A 15,256-nucleotide genomic window follows, 5' to 3' on the forward strand; every position below is an offset into this window, starting at 1 on the left:
TTGTTTCAATGAAATTAATGGACATGTAATAGATCCGGGTCCAAATCTGAGTGCACATGGATCTCTGGATCACAGCATCTGTCCCTCCCTCCTCTGTAAACCGTTTACTACACCTGTGGTTCAATTTCAGTTGAACAATTCATAGCTGATGTTCTGGAGAGCATGTGGCAAAACCTATAGTTGTATAGTCACAGTTACGTGTAATTTCTTTGCAAAAAGATTAATCTACATAAACAAAAATATAAACAAAGGCCATTTTGGAGGCATATAATCAAAAGAAGAAGTGCTTCTATTAGAGTTACCAAGTCCTCTTGAAGTCCCAGCGGGGGACATTCGTGCATGCGCAACACACACACGTGACTAAATGACATCATCAAAATGGTGGCGCACACACGGGGGCGATCTAGGCATTTCCAGGAAAAATCTATGGTTTTCCCAGACGCTCTAGCCATTTGGGAGGTTAAAACTCTATGGTACCTATTGTACCATAGAGTTTTACCTCCCAAATGCCTAGAGTGCCCCCACGTGTGCGCTGCCATTTTGATGATGTCACTTCCGGGTGATGTCATCGCGCTGGTGACACAGGGGGAGGTTCCCCCCCATTGGCCCAATGTGGGCCGGCGGATTGGGAACCTCCGGGGCAGGGGATTCCCCGCCAGGACCGGGGGCTTGGCAGCCCTAGCTTCTATACCTGCTTTTCTCTACCTTAAGACAGACTCAAGCCAAGATTTTTTATCCTGGGGGGGGCTGCTGGTGCAGAGGGTCTGTTGATGCTGCTTCTCCTTAGCTCCTTAGGGAGCTCGTAAGGAAAAATAGCCTCGGGTCTCTTCTTGCTGCCTTAGCAGCTCCAGCAGCAAGGAGGCTGCACTGCTGCTACCCCCTCCCCTTGCTGGGTGTTGAGGGAGGGAGAGGAGGCCATGCCTTGTTGCCAGTGGAGACAAGTCTTTTTCCTGCTTGCTAGCAGCTGGGAACGAGGGGGCCATTCAGCCAGTGGCTACCCCACCTCTTCTCAGTGAGGGCAGGGACACAGCAGGCCTTATAGCCGGCCCCGCAAGTCTTCTACATTTGCAGGGGAATTGAGCCCAATTTGGGAAAGGGTGAAAGAAAGAAAGAAAGAAAGAAAGAAAGAAAGAAAGAAAGAAAGAAAGAAAGAAAGAAAGAAAGAAAGAAAGAAAGAAATGGTCTCATCATGGTCATGACTATCTTTAAATAACCAAGTGGGCAGCCATGTTGTTCTGAAGCAGTAGAACAAAGCAGGAGTCAAGTGGCACCTTAAAGGTGCAACTTGAGTCCTGCTTTAATTTACCAAGTTATATTTTAGGTGATGAGGAGCCCTGACATAAGAGCTAGGGCTGAGGTTCTAAGTATAGAACTCGGTGGCCAGCAATGGAGGCCACTAGGCTGCCCCTGCTCACCAGGTTGAGCAGAGAGGGGGGCAGCTGGGAGAAGAGAGGGGAGGCTGCTTCTGTTTGTGGATAAAGTGACCATGCTGCTGCCCCCTCCCTCCCCTCTCTTCCCCTTGCCTGCCAGCTGAGTGGTGAGGAAGCCTGGGGCGACCGTTGCAGAGTACGCAGTTCCTCCCTGGCCTTCTGCACCTCCCCTCTGTGCCTCCCCCTACCTGCCAGCTAAACAGAGAGGGGGTTTAAACTTTAATCGTACCGAGAAGGGGTTTAAAGTGTAAACGCCCTCTCTGCTCAACTGGCAGGTGGGGGAAACAGGGGGGAGGCACAGAGGAAGTTTGCTCCAGGGAGCGTGGTCCACACCAGTTGCCCCAGGCTCCCTCACCTTCCAGGAGGAGGAGAGGGGACTAGTTGGCTGGGGGGCAGGGGCACCCCTCATTCGAGAGTGAATGCCAGCCCTACTCCTTCACTGCTAGCTGTGCCTTAAGGAGTCTCAAATCAGCTTGTTTTTATTTATTTTATTTTTTATTAGATTTCTGTTCCATCCTTTCCCAAAGGCTCACATTCCCTTCCTCTCCCCGCAACAGGCTGCCTGTGAGGTAGATGGGGCTGAGAGACAACTGTGACTGGCCCACGGTCACCCAGCTGGCTTCATGTGGAGGAAGGGAGAATCTAAACCTGGGTCTCCAGATTAGAGTCCACTACTCTTAACCACTATACCACTGTGGCTCAACAGTCAGTTCATAGATGGATTTTGACAGGTGATGAATTTTGACAAAGGCTGGTTTGGGGCCTCAGCCCTGACCTGCTGCCACCTGCTCTCTTCTAGAAGCCTGAAGCCCAAATATATCAGGGGGAAAGTAGGACTGTAGTCATTCATCATTTTGTGTGTTTAGAGGCCTTTTTCTGAACCCCTAGGGAGATGCTAAGCCACACACAGTGGCCATATTGTACTAGTTATTTAATCATTTTATTCCGGAACTGTTAACCTTAAAATGGAACAGGCATGCCTCATCTCACCCAAATCATGAAGTGGCTAAAATAACAATGATCTTGGGTGTGTGTGTGTGTTGTTCTTGTACTTGCCTTCTGGATTCCATCTACAACAAATGTTGCTGTTTTAAACTTCATTCGCTTTGAAAGCAACACATTGCAAATACCTGAAGCAGATGAGTTCTATGATCTGTTTGAGCAAACCGAGCTCACAACCTTTTAAGGCACAACCATGTGCTAAAAAAAAAAAAAAGTTTGTTCACGGAACCAACTTAATGAATGCAGGTTATGGAAATCCGAAAGAAAGAAAAGACGTGCAAGATTCATGCAAAATCTATGGCATGTAGGGTTGCCAATCCCCAGGTGGAGGCAGGGGATCCCCCGGTTTGGAGGCCCTCCTCCCGCTTCAGGGTCATCAGAAAGCGGGGGGAGGGGAGGGAAATGTCTGCTGGGAACTCTGTTATCCCTATGGAGATTTATTCCCATAGAAAATAACGGGGAATTAATCCACGGATATTTGGGGCTCTGGGGGGGGCTGTTGTTTGAGGTAAAGGCACCAAATTTTCAGTACAGCATCTAGTGCCTCTCCCCAAAATATCCCCCAAGTTTCAAAACGATTGGACCAGGGGGTCCAATTCTATGAGCCCCAAAAGAAGGTGCCCCTATCCTTCATTATTTCCTATGAAAGGAAGGCACTGAAAAGGTGTGCCGTCCCTTTAAATGTGATGGCCAGAACTCCCTTTGGAGTTCAATTATGCTTGTCACAGCCTTGATCTTGGCTCCACCCCCAAAGTCTCCTGGCTCCACCCCCAAAGTCTCCAGATATTTCTTAAATTGGACTTGGCAACCCTAAAGGCATGTGAAGACCTCTCTCAAAGAGATCAGTGTGTTATCACAACACTCATTTCTGTTCCTGTCCCAAAAGCTTTCAAGATAGCTTACCCCCGAAAGGAAGTATTTCAGACACTAAAATCATTATAAACGTTATTCAAGTGCACTTATTTTTAAACTTTAGTATGGTTTAAGGGATTGTGCGCTGAGATTTCTGTTTTAGGATCATTGGCTGCTACCTGGCCATCCGTTGCTTTGTGCATGTGCCTATCTGAGGCAGCCACTCCAGCTACTAAGGAAGATGGTACATGAAAGATGTCTTTAATTTGGCTGGCTCTGCCCTATACGAACTTTCATGACAGTTTTCAGTTCTTATATCCTAACATAATCCTAAAGCCAGTTGGATGTAGTGGTTTAGTGCGCGGACTCATTATCTGGGAGAACGGGTTTGATTCCCCGCTCCTCCACGTGCACCTGCTGGAATGGCCTTGGGTCACCCATAGCTTTCGCAGGAATTGTCCTTGAAAGGGCAGCTTCTGGGAGAGCTCTCTCAGCCCCACCCACCTCCCAGGGTGTCTGTTGTGGGGGAGGGGAAGGTAAAGGAGATTGTGATGGCTCTGAGACTCTGAGATTCAGAGTATAGGGTGGGATATAAATCCAATATCTTCTTCTAAAGCCACCATTTAATACTACAAGCCTGCCAGGACTCAGTGTTCGGATTTTGTTCTGTTTGCTACTTTTAACAGTGCCCAGACCCTGAAAAGGGTTCTTTTATACCAGTGCTTTCAACTAGTATCATAATCTTGTGATTTTTTTTTAAGAATAGGCAAATGCTTCTCTCCTTACAGATATGCATTTATAAAAATATTTGTGAGTAAATGAGACTCATGTTTCGGTTTGGTGTAAAGTTCAGTTACCCTGTATTTTGCCTCTGCCGGTTTGATTAATGTGCTGACTGAAGTTCTGTAGTTCTTAAGGCTCCAAACACCCAGACAGACCCAAAAGCCAGAAGTTAGAACTTTATATCTAATGGGTGAATCTTTCTACAGGAGTAATTACTCACAAGCGGCACCATCGTGCCGAAATCCTATGCATATGTGCTTGGAAGTAAGTTCCACTGAACTTGGTGGGAGCTACTGCTGATGAGAAAAGCATGCATAAAATGCCTGAGGCAAAGGAATAAATCAACACATGGCAGTAAGCAACTAAGGTTTGACAGTGTGCTTTGATACCAATGGAAAAACTTGAATAATCAATTCCTGTTCCCACTTTGGTTTTCGGGGCCCCAGGGCAAACTAATGTATGCAGTAGCGCACAGCTTTAATGCCAGTAGCTCACAAAGCAGAGTTTTTGCTCAACAAGACCCCACAGCTTAGAGGAAGTATTGTTTGGTAGTTGGCATTCTGGTGTTTTTCTGAGGTGCTAGTCATGTGCAAAGTGTCTTACAAGGCTTAATTCATCCTCATACTTGTACTGTCGCAAGAGGCATCTGAATGAAAGGTCTGCAGCCAGCTTTCAGGTAGCGGGTTGCCTACTTTGTGCCCCTTCTCATACCCTCACCACCCTTCACGCTGTGCCAACACAAGTGCTTCACTTGTTCCAAAAGGCTCTCGATGGAAACATGTGCAGCTACTGGGGGAGGAGCTAGACCTTCGTCACGTCGCCTGGAGGCTCCCAGCAGAATTGATTCCTCGTCACTCGGACAGCAGCTACTTTTCCTCGGACACAGAGGGTCTCCTCCATGAGGGTAGCACCCACTCTGAGCTAGCGGACAGTGACGCAGCCAGCGGCAGTCTTCCAAGAAGTGTGACTCCCCGGCCCCAACCAGGTGAAGGACGACTGCCTCCCCAGTAACTGTCATGCCTCTCGTCCTCCTCCTCCTCCAAGGGCCTGCAGTCAGGTTTTAGCCCAATTAGATCCCCAGGTTTTAGCCCATTTAGCATTCCCATAAGTATACACTAATGTTGGCATGAGATATTTGGCCATCTGGTAGAGTTTGCTCGCAATATGTTGTTGTGATCTGTTTTTGTATATTTGATGAAGCACCGAGGTAATTACTTACTTCAGGCGTGGAACAGAAAGCTGCTAAAAGGCTGCATCTGCAAAAGACACAGTTCAGTTCTGAACAAAGAAAAAGCCAATAAATTTAAAAACATAAATGAAAAGAGCATTCTCCGTAGCGATCCAGTGAAAGATTTATTGGAAATCAGTGTTAGCAATGGCAGAGAGTCCTAAAAATATCAAAGATTTCAGGTTTTCACGGCTGGTAATATCATTAGGGTTTGCAGAATCTTTCGGGATCAAGTGCCGTGTTCTACTGGAGAAAGTTTTCCTTCCAGACGTTTTGTTCTCAGCTGCGGAGAACATCCTCAGTGGCGTTGCAGCCGGAGCAGGCGCTCAGACCTTCTTGGCTGCTGTGCATTGAGTGAGGCCAGGGCTATTTCTAGAAATAGCAGCTCTCCAGCAGCCCTGGCCTCACTCAATGCACAGCAGCCAAGAAGGTCTGAGCGTCTGCTCCGGCTGCAACGCCACTGAGGATGTTCTCCGCAGCTGAGAACGAAACGTCTGGAAGGAAAACTTTCTCCAGTAGAACACGGCACTTGATCCCGAAAGATTCTACAAACCCTAGTCCTAAAAATGTAAGAATGCCTGCCTTGATCAGACCAAGATTAATATAACCCTGCTTTCTGCTTCTGGTAGCAGACAGCAAGGTACCACTGTGAAGTTCACAAGTGCGTGTGAATGTAACGGCCGCCCCCATTTCCCGCAAGGCTGGCTTTCCAGAGATACAATGCTCTGCATATGGATGCTCTATTTAACTGTTATGCATACTAGCTACTGGTAGACATTTTATATGAATTTGTCTGAGAAGTTTCATAATGTGCATAATCTGCTGATATGGCAAAGTCTCCTCCTGCTCCAGAACTCTGGATCCGAGTCCTAATGTCTGGAATGGACGGTCATTTAAACTGCATTTGTTAAATTGTGCTAATGACGTTTCCTTTTCCAGAATATTCATGTAAAATCAGCTCAGCCGGTAGAACATACGAAAGCACTGCCATATCTGAGCGTCTCTTTCTCTTTCTCTCTGTTTTATCGATTTTGCGGATCAGGCTATTTGCTTCTTAACAAAACCTTGTAATGCCTGAGCCCTGGTGCGCTTGCCGCTACCTTAAGCATTCGGTGCAAAGGGATAACAACTTTTCTGCTGCCCGCGGAACCAGCAATCGTTTTGAATCTCCAAAATGTATAAAGAACAAGATAAAAATCAAGCACTGGGAGATTTCGAATCCTCTCTGATGAAGTATCTCTGCTCGGATCAATTAGTATCTAGTGTTGTTAACTTTAACCAAACGAACCTTTTTTCCAGAACACATGATGAACGGTCGGATGGATTTCACCTTCAGTGGTGGAAGTTTGACTCGGACGGGAGTTTCCAGCTACAATCATCTAAGTCCGCACATCCAGCAGGAGAAAAGGATAATGGGAACCTCTTCTCTGACCAGGGAGTACACCACTGTGTTGTCTGGGCAAGGTGAGTGTCTGGCTGAAGCTGCTCCCTACTACTTTAACAAGAAGGTTCTCCCCATGTTATTCTTTGGAATCCTTCATTCCAAAGCAAATTCTTCCTCTCCTTTCCTGTTCTACTTTTGCAGTGGTTGCAAAACATAAATTTGGTCAAGTCGTAGCTAATAGCTATGCAAGAAAGTCATGTTGGATCAGACTAAGGATGCCTGTTGTCTACATTCTTGTTCTGAGCAGTGGAGAGCCACATAGTCCCCGAGAGCTCTTCACACAGATCATGAAAAGCAACAGTCCTCCTATGGCTGTTCACTTCCCCAAAAACATATATTCTGAAGAACGTTGCCTTTGCATTTGGGGGTTCCATTTAGCTATCAGGGCTAATGCATATTGACAGACCTACCTTGGGGAGGGACGGTGGCTCAGTGGTAGAGCATCTGCTTGGTAAGCAGGAGGTCCCAGGTTCAATCCCCAGCATCTCCAGCTAAAAAGGGTCCAGGCAAGTAGACCTGAAAAACCTCAGCTTGAGACCCTGGAGAGCCGCTGCCAGTCTGAGTAAACAATATTGACTTTGATGGACTGAGGGTCTGATTCAGCAGAAGGCAGCTTCATATGTTCATATGTACCCTCCATTAATTTCTCTACTTCCTTTTATGTAACTTTATTAAATAACTTTTAATATATTAAGTTTGCAAAGGCATTGTGATAATAAGGATGATTTTTTTTTTGGTGAGTGGGGGAATCTCTCAGGAAACCCTAAATGGGATTTGCTGTGTCTGCCCCAGCATGCTGAATCCACATTTTTCATTGAGCTGTCCACCACTGCCCCAGGATATCTTTCCTGGATAGTCACAACCAATACTTTTGCTTACCAACTAGAAGGAATTCTACATATTTCCTTTTATAGAGCCAGTTTGGTGTAGTGGTTAAGTGTGTAGACTCTTATCTGGGAGAACCGGGTTCGATTCCCCACTCCTCCACTTGCACCTGCTGGAATGGCCTTGGGTCAGCCATAGCTCTGGCAGAAGTTGTCCTTGAAAGGGCAGCTGCTGGGAGAGCCCTCTCCAGCCCCACCCACCTCACAGGGTGTCTGTTGTGGGGGAGGAAGGTGAAGGAGATTGTGAGCCGCTCTGAGACTCTTCGGAGTGGAGGGCGGGATATAAATCCAATATCTTCATCTACCTCACAGGGTGTCTGTTGTGGGGGAGGAAGGTAAAGGAGATTGTGAGCCGCTCTGAGACTCTTCGGAGTGGAGGGCGGGATATAAATCCAATATCTTCATCTACCTCACAGGGTGTCTGTTGTGGGGGAGGAAGGTAAAGGAGATTGTGAGCCGCTCTGAGACTCTTCGGAGTGGAGGGCGGGATATAAATCCAATATCTTCATCTACCTCACAGGGTGTTTGTTGTGGGGGAGGAAGGTAAAGGAGATTGTGAGCCGCTCTGAGACTCTTCGGAGTGGAGGGCGGGATATAAATCCAATATCTTCTTCTTCTTATAGCAATTGGCAACACTTGTAACCATTTTCTCTGTGTCACTATACATAGTAGAATTTTGTCTCTGTTCCATAAATGAAACTGTTTTTCTTTTGTTATTGAAATATATCCCATAACGACATTAGGAAGTTGCTTATTTGATGAGGGTCCAATTTGTCAGCTGTTAAACAGTCATTTGCTCCTGTTATCAGCTCCCTGTTGGTTAGCAAGAAAATATCTTAACACACTTTAGAGCTTTCACCTGTCTAGATATGGTGCTTCAGAGTGTGCCCTGAAGTTCAGATGCCACCAAAGGTGAAGGTGAGCCAGTACAGATTGCTAAGAAGGATGTGGCCAAAGTGGTAACTTCCAACATCCTCTTGAAGCCCCAGGAGGTAAATAGTATTCATACAAATTAAGAACAAATTAAGAATTAAGAAAGTTTGAGTTCAGTGGCGCCTTTAAGACCAACAACGTTTTATTTAATATAAGCTTTTGTGTGCACACACACTTCTTTGGATTAAGTGTGAATGAAATGAAATGGAAATTACTAGTCCACCCCACACAACTGCTTATAAGTATGGATTGGTAATTTCCATTTCATTGTATCTGAAGAAGTGTGCTTGCACACAAAAGCTTATTCCTTGAGTAAAACTTTGTTGGTGTTAAAGGTGCCACTGGACTCTAACTGCATTCTGCTGCTTCAAGGAGAAGACATTGGATTTGTATCCCGCCCTCCACTCCGAAGAGTCTCAGAGTGGCTCACAATCTCCTTTATCTTCCTCCCCCACAACAGACACCCTGTGAGATAGATGAAGATGTTGGGTTTATATCCTGCCCTCCACTCCGAAGAGTCTCAGAGCAGCTCACAATCTCCTTTACCTTCCTCCCCCACAACAGACACCCTGTGAGATAGATGAAGATATTGGATTTCTATCCCGCCCTCCACTCCGAAGAGTCTCAGAGCAGCTCACAATCTCCTTTACCTTCCTCCCCCACAACAGACACCCTGTGAGGTAGATGAAGATATTGGGTTTATATCCTGCCCTCCACTCCGAAGAGTCTCAGAGCAGCTCACAATCTCCTTTACCTTCCTCCCCCACAACAGACACCCTGTGAGGTAGATGAAGATATTGGGTTTATATCCTGCCCTCCACTCCGAAGAGTCTCAGAGCAGCTCACAATCTCCTTTACCTTCCTCCCCCACAACAGGCACCCTGTGAGGTGGGTGGGGCTGGAGAGGGCTCTCACAGCAGCTGCCCTTTCAAGGACAACCTCTGCCAGAGCTATGGCTGACCCAAGGCCATTCCAGCAGGTGCAAGTGAAGGAGTGGGGAATCAAACCCGGTTCTCCCAGATAAGAGTCCGCACACTTAACCACTACACCAAACTGGCTCTCCAGTTGCTTCAGACCAACATGGCTGCCCATAGACATTTAAGTTACTTTCATCCCCTGTGTACCATGGGGAGAAGATTCTCTTTGTTCCTTTCTCATGTTATTTCTTATACCAAGAAGGGGATTTCTCTTTCTTCCAATTTCCCAAAGCTTCTACTGTCCATGGAGTTGGCATCTATGACTTTTCTTGAACTTGCATGACTGCCTTCTGCCTTTAAGTGTCCAGGAACCAATCCAGCATAAGGACAAGCTTTTCCGGTAGATTGCTCTCTGTGTGTGGTGCTGTGTCCGGCATTGGTGCTACAGTCTCTTCTGGTGTCTTCAATGGTGCTTCTTTCTGTCTCTCTGTTTTGCCCTATCCTGTGCAGACCATTCAAGGAGGATATTCCCTCCCATACATGAAGATGCTGGGAGGATGGTCCTGAAGCCACAGGATGTGGCCTTCAGGAACAGGGCAAGCACGAAGGGTTACCATGACAACAGTGATGCTCAAGATTCTATAGTCCTGACTGATGAGCCCTCTTGGATTTCTAAATACCTAGGTACAGCAAATGGCAAAGCATTGCTAATTGACTTCTTCAATGCATGCCCCAGCTACAGTGAAATCTCATAACTAGCCAATCTCTCCATGATATAAAGCCCCTGACCTTCACCAACTTTATATACATGTGTCTATCTTTACATGCATGTGCCAATACATGTCTAACTCTCCCTCTAATCTGTCCTGCTCCTTCACCATTTGAACTGTTATTTGGAGGCTGCTTTGTCATTTCGCTCTCAACAGCAGCTATCCAACCTGACTTCATGAGATGTTCTCAGCATCCTCCATGTTTCATCCTTAAGCCAACTGTTTCATGTTTGTGTTTCCACCAGCCTTTCATTGAGAAATGCCAGGGAGAACATTGCAGAATGTCCCTCTTGAAACTGAATTGCGTTAACAAAAGATTGTTAAGAAACTGTCCATATCTCATTACCTACTTTAATGATGATAGATACCTTTAATGCTCAGAATTTCCCCCTGCTTTGGCAGCTGCCCTTTACTAAGAAGATGATACAGTTTAATGGGATGGATAGAAGCCATGGGCTTCCAACTCCCAGTACCATAGTTTAAGGCTTAAAGGGATATGAATTTACTTGGGGAATGATTAGGCAAATGAAACTGTTGTGTTTTAAGACTTATAAATGTCTTCCTTCCACTGCAGAAAGCCAGCAATCATTATTACATTTTTTATTTTTTCAGGAAAAAAGGGGTTGGGTACAGAAGGGAAACAGATAGCCAGCACTCAAGCAGAATTTTGAGGGTGCTGTTAAGATTGTTGTGGGCAATCTATATTGTGTCATACCTTCAACATCAATCATTGCAGACAAAGATTTTCTTGATTCCTTCATTCATCATGCCCATGAATTGGGGAGGGACGATGGCTCAGTGGTAGAGCATCTGCTTGGGAAGCAGAAGGTCCCAGGTTCAATCCCTGGCATCTCCAACTCAAAAGGGTCCAGGCAAATAGGTGTGAAAAACCTCAGCTTGAGACCCTGGAGAGCAGCTTCATATGTTCATATGAAGTATTTATAAAGTGTGGAATGAATCCCCCCAACTTATTTTGTCCTTTAAAAATAAACAGTGCAAAGCTATATATAGCAGATCAGACAATGCTTTCAAGTGGAATCTGACCAGCTTTGCCATTGGTGCAAGAGTGGGGAAGGATCCCTTTTTATATTTGGCAACATTATGCTGGAGTCTGTGGCACCCATATGGACAAAACAGATCAACTCCTTCATGCACATGCAGAAAAGCTGGTGACCCTTCTATTCCCAACTAAAAGGTAAAGGACGCATATATTGTATGGTATGGAAGCAGGCTCCATGCTTCAGTCACAGGAGCAAACAAAGGTTCTGACTTTCAGAATGCATGGTTATTTGTCCGCTGTGAAGGCAGAATTATGTAAGAAGTCAGAAGGGGCCTTGAGTAAGATACGGGGAGTTCTGGATGCATTAGCCAATGCAGCTGGCTTGAAGAGAGTGCACAGCACGCGGACATGCCTGCTAGCTGTATATCTTGTGAGGCAGTGCAACTCTGTTTTAAGACAATTGCAAGCAGATTTTTCCAGAACAAGGGTCTCTCTTCTCATCTATTAGCTGTTTCTGTGCTACTGGTCTGGCTTCCAGGGCTATTCTTGCATTGCAGTCGGTGGGGAGACATTTCCATTGGACTACAACAGGTTACGTAGGTGGTTTGCGTACATCATTAATTTGGTGAGTTGGCAGCGAATAAGCAGGGCTTCCCCCCATACACTTTGTGTCGACAGCACGGACCTTGATCTCAGTAGCACTTTGTTTCTCTGTGCAGGCCTCTCAGGGCAAGCCACGCTATCCAGGAAGCGTTATGCTCTCCCACAAAAAGCCAGGGGCCGCACTCACTCTGAAGAAGTGTTTGAAGCACTGAGCAGCCTGGACACAGTGCTTCTGGGTGAGTGAGCTTAGCCTGGTCTCGGTCTGGATGGGGCTTTGGTATGCCCCAGGAATCCAGGATCTGGAGAACAGGAGAAATAAGGAGTTTGCTTGGCAAAGCCAAGTCTCCTTCTCTTTGTCTCCTGCAGTCAAAAAGTTGCTTCTCTGAGACCAGGCTGTTGCTGTTGCTGGAGGGTGTGGCTGTTTTCTGTGGCTGCTTCCTTCGTTATCTATATCCATCGCTGTATGTGTGGACTAGCTATTTATTCTGCAAAGGGACATTCTCCATGTTCTCCCAGGACACAGAAAGAGCATTTATGAGCATGTGCAAGTTGCTTCTTGGTACTTTCCCTGCGTTCAAATCAAAGCTAGTGACCACCTGTCTCTGCCCCAGATTACAGGACTCATCTGGGTGTCCCTGACACTCCCACCCGCTTAGTGTTCTCTGCCCTGGGGCCAACTTCACTGAAGGTCAGCTGGCAGGAGCCACACTGTGACAAAGAGGTGCAAGGATACAGTGTACAGTACCAGCTTCTCAACGGAGGTCAGTAAAGTTTGCACTGCTGTTGTAAGGGGGAGTTGGGGCTAGGGTTGCCAGGTCCAATTCAAGAAATATCTGGGGACTTTGGGGGCGGAGCCAGGAGACTTTGGGGGTGGAGCCAGGAGACATTGGGGTGGAGCCAAGATCAAGGCTGTGACAAGCAGAATTGAACCCCAAAGGGAGTTCTGGCCATCACATTTAAAGGGACGGCACACCTTTTCAATTCATTTCTTCTATAGGAAATAATGAAGGATAGGGGCACCTTCTTTTGGGGCTCATAGAATTGGCCCCCCCTGGTCCAATCTTTTTGAAACTTGGGAGGTATTTTGGGGAGAGGCACTAGATGCTATACTGAAAATTTGGTGCCTCTACCCCAAAAAACAGCCCCTCCAGAGCCCCAGATACCCACGGATCAATTCTCCATGATTTTCTATGGGAATAAATCTCCATAGGGAATAACAGAGTTCCCAGCAAACATTTCCCTCCCCTCCCCCCGCTTTCTGACGACCCTGAAGCGGGGGGGGAGGGTCTCCAAACCGGGGGAACCCCTGCCCCCACCTGGGGATTGGCAACCCTAGTTGGGGCCATTCATTTCCGAGAGAAGCCCACATATCTCACTAGAAGCATAGCAGTATTAGAAGCTGTCTGGACATTGTTCAAATAATAATTAAGTTTATGGAGCAGAACATTTTTTATCTTTCCTGAGATGAAGAAACCACTCAGCTCAAAGGTGAAAGAATGTTTATAATGACTTACAGGATAGTCATCAATCATAGACTAGGTGTTTGAACCAAGCAGAGTTGAAGAAACTGAAAAGAAGCATCCTGTTTCGAACACCTGAAGCTAAGCCTAGCCACTTCTGTTGTATGCATTTACTCTAAGGAGACAAACGCATCTCACCATGATGAGGAAATGTTTAACTGTGGACATTCAAAACATGCCGGAGGGATGAGTGCATTCATCGTTTTGCATTCTTCCTGCTTTTAAAAAAACATAATCACATACAAACTAGCCAGCAACAGTTTTTATACTGGTAGCACTGATGTTACAACATGAAGGAAGAGCCTGAGGAGAAGTAGAAGGAAGTGTTATGTCTAATGACTGAGAGTGAGAAGTTAAATACTGTCAGAGTGGAGATCTTCAACCTCTGTTTTTTGTGACACTCATAGAAGTTCTTGATTTGAAATAGGGAAAGGAATGTTCTGTGCAGAAGATGAATGTGAGACTTCCAAGATCATGTCGGCTGAGAATCACCTGCATTCCTTTTCCATTGTTGTGAATGCCTTCAAGCACCTGATTGAAGGCTGTATTTCCTTCATAGAAACAATTGCTGTGAAGACAGAATGTAGATAGGACAACGTCTCACATTACATCAAGATGGCAAAACATGGAGAGGGGAAAGCTGTAGATGCTGTTAACTCTTTAAAATTAAAGGCTGGGTGCTCCGTTGGAACACAGTTGATATAGTCTTCTCCGATTCCATCCCAAACGTGCTTTATACCAGATAATTCAATTAATTATTAGAAGCTGCTTCTTTGGCAGGAATAGCGAAGACTACATGCATTCTGAGCCTAATTAAATGCATTTGGATCAAAATGTGTACAACACAACCTTAGGTGTTAAGATTCATTCAGTGATGTCAAATCTCTGGCCGAACCAAAACCAGTTCCATGACTTTTTCCTCCCCCCTCCTGTCTTCACCCTTTGAAGCTCTGAGGCTGCCGAAGTTCTCAGCTCTTTTTGCCTTGTCTTTGCCGGCCACAGCAGGAAGCTCTTCTGAGCTTGCAAAGCTGCAAAGAAAATACAGAATGGATTTTCCATTAAGGTCTCTGCGCCCAGTTAGATAAAGGTCTTAATGAAAAATCCATTCCATGTTTTTCTGGCAACTTTGTCTGTGCTGCAATGTGTTTCAGTGAAGTGGAGCTCAGCTTTACTTTTGAATGTTTCTATGGCCAGCTGAAGCTGTTTCTTCCTGGGGTTGTGTCCTTGCAAATAAAGGGTTGATGCTTTGAGTAAACCTGTCTCTGTTGAATGCACCTGAGAACTGGTGCCTAGTGAGTACTCTGACCTGGGAACCCACAGCAAAAGGGGGATATTACACAGAAAAGCCATTGCCAATCTGAGTAGACACTAGGATTTCCAGCCTCCAGGTGGGGCCTGGAGATCTCCCACTTTTACAACTGATCTCCAACTGGCAGAGATCAGTTCCCCTGGAGAAAATGGCTGCTTTGAAGGATGGACTCTATGGCATTGTAACATGCTGAGACCCCTTGCTTCCCCAAAACCCACCCTCTCCTGAATCCACCCCCAAAGTCTCCAGGTATTTTCCAACACAGATCTGGCAACCCTAGTAGACTCAGGGGGAGAAGTTCACAATGCCCAGCCATTTCATGTTTTCCTAGGTTCAGAGCATTTTATCTTTTTAATTTCTGCTGTGATCCTTGTGCTTTTTCATGATACTTTATTTTAAAAATTGCATTGCCCAATCCCACTATTCCTGCACCTTTCCATTTTATACAAAATATTGCAAGAGTATTGAGCATGTTTGTATTTTAAGTCAAAAATAATATATTTAATTGTTTCTCCATATCCTTTATAAAGTTTATATCTCCACTACCTGACATTACATTTTTTATATGCATGGCCGAGCCC

The 15,256-nt window shown here is 45.8% G+C and overlaps 1 protein-coding gene across 1 annotated transcript in view; it reads left to right on the forward strand.

Annotated features, from left to right (window-relative positions):
* The window catches only part of ITGB4 (integrin subunit beta 4), a 132,022-nt gene that overhangs the window by 106,889 nt on the left and 9,877 nt on the right, over window positions 1-15,256 (forward strand). Inside the window, 5 exon segments of the mRNA XM_060253022.1 lie at window positions 4,831-5,052; window positions 6,595-6,759; window positions 9,984-10,157; window positions 11,963-12,082; window positions 12,458-12,607. Coding sequence (XP_060109005.1) covers window positions 4,831-5,052; window positions 6,595-6,759; window positions 9,984-10,157; window positions 11,963-12,082; window positions 12,458-12,607 — 831 coding nt within the window.

This window comes from Heteronotia binoei, chromosome 13, assembly GCF_032191835.1.
Source record: "Heteronotia binoei isolate CCM8104 ecotype False Entrance Well chromosome 13, APGP_CSIRO_Hbin_v1, whole genome shotgun sequence".
NCBI classification, from domain to species: Eukaryota; Metazoa; Chordata; class Lepidosauria; order Squamata; family Gekkonidae; genus Heteronotia; species Heteronotia binoei.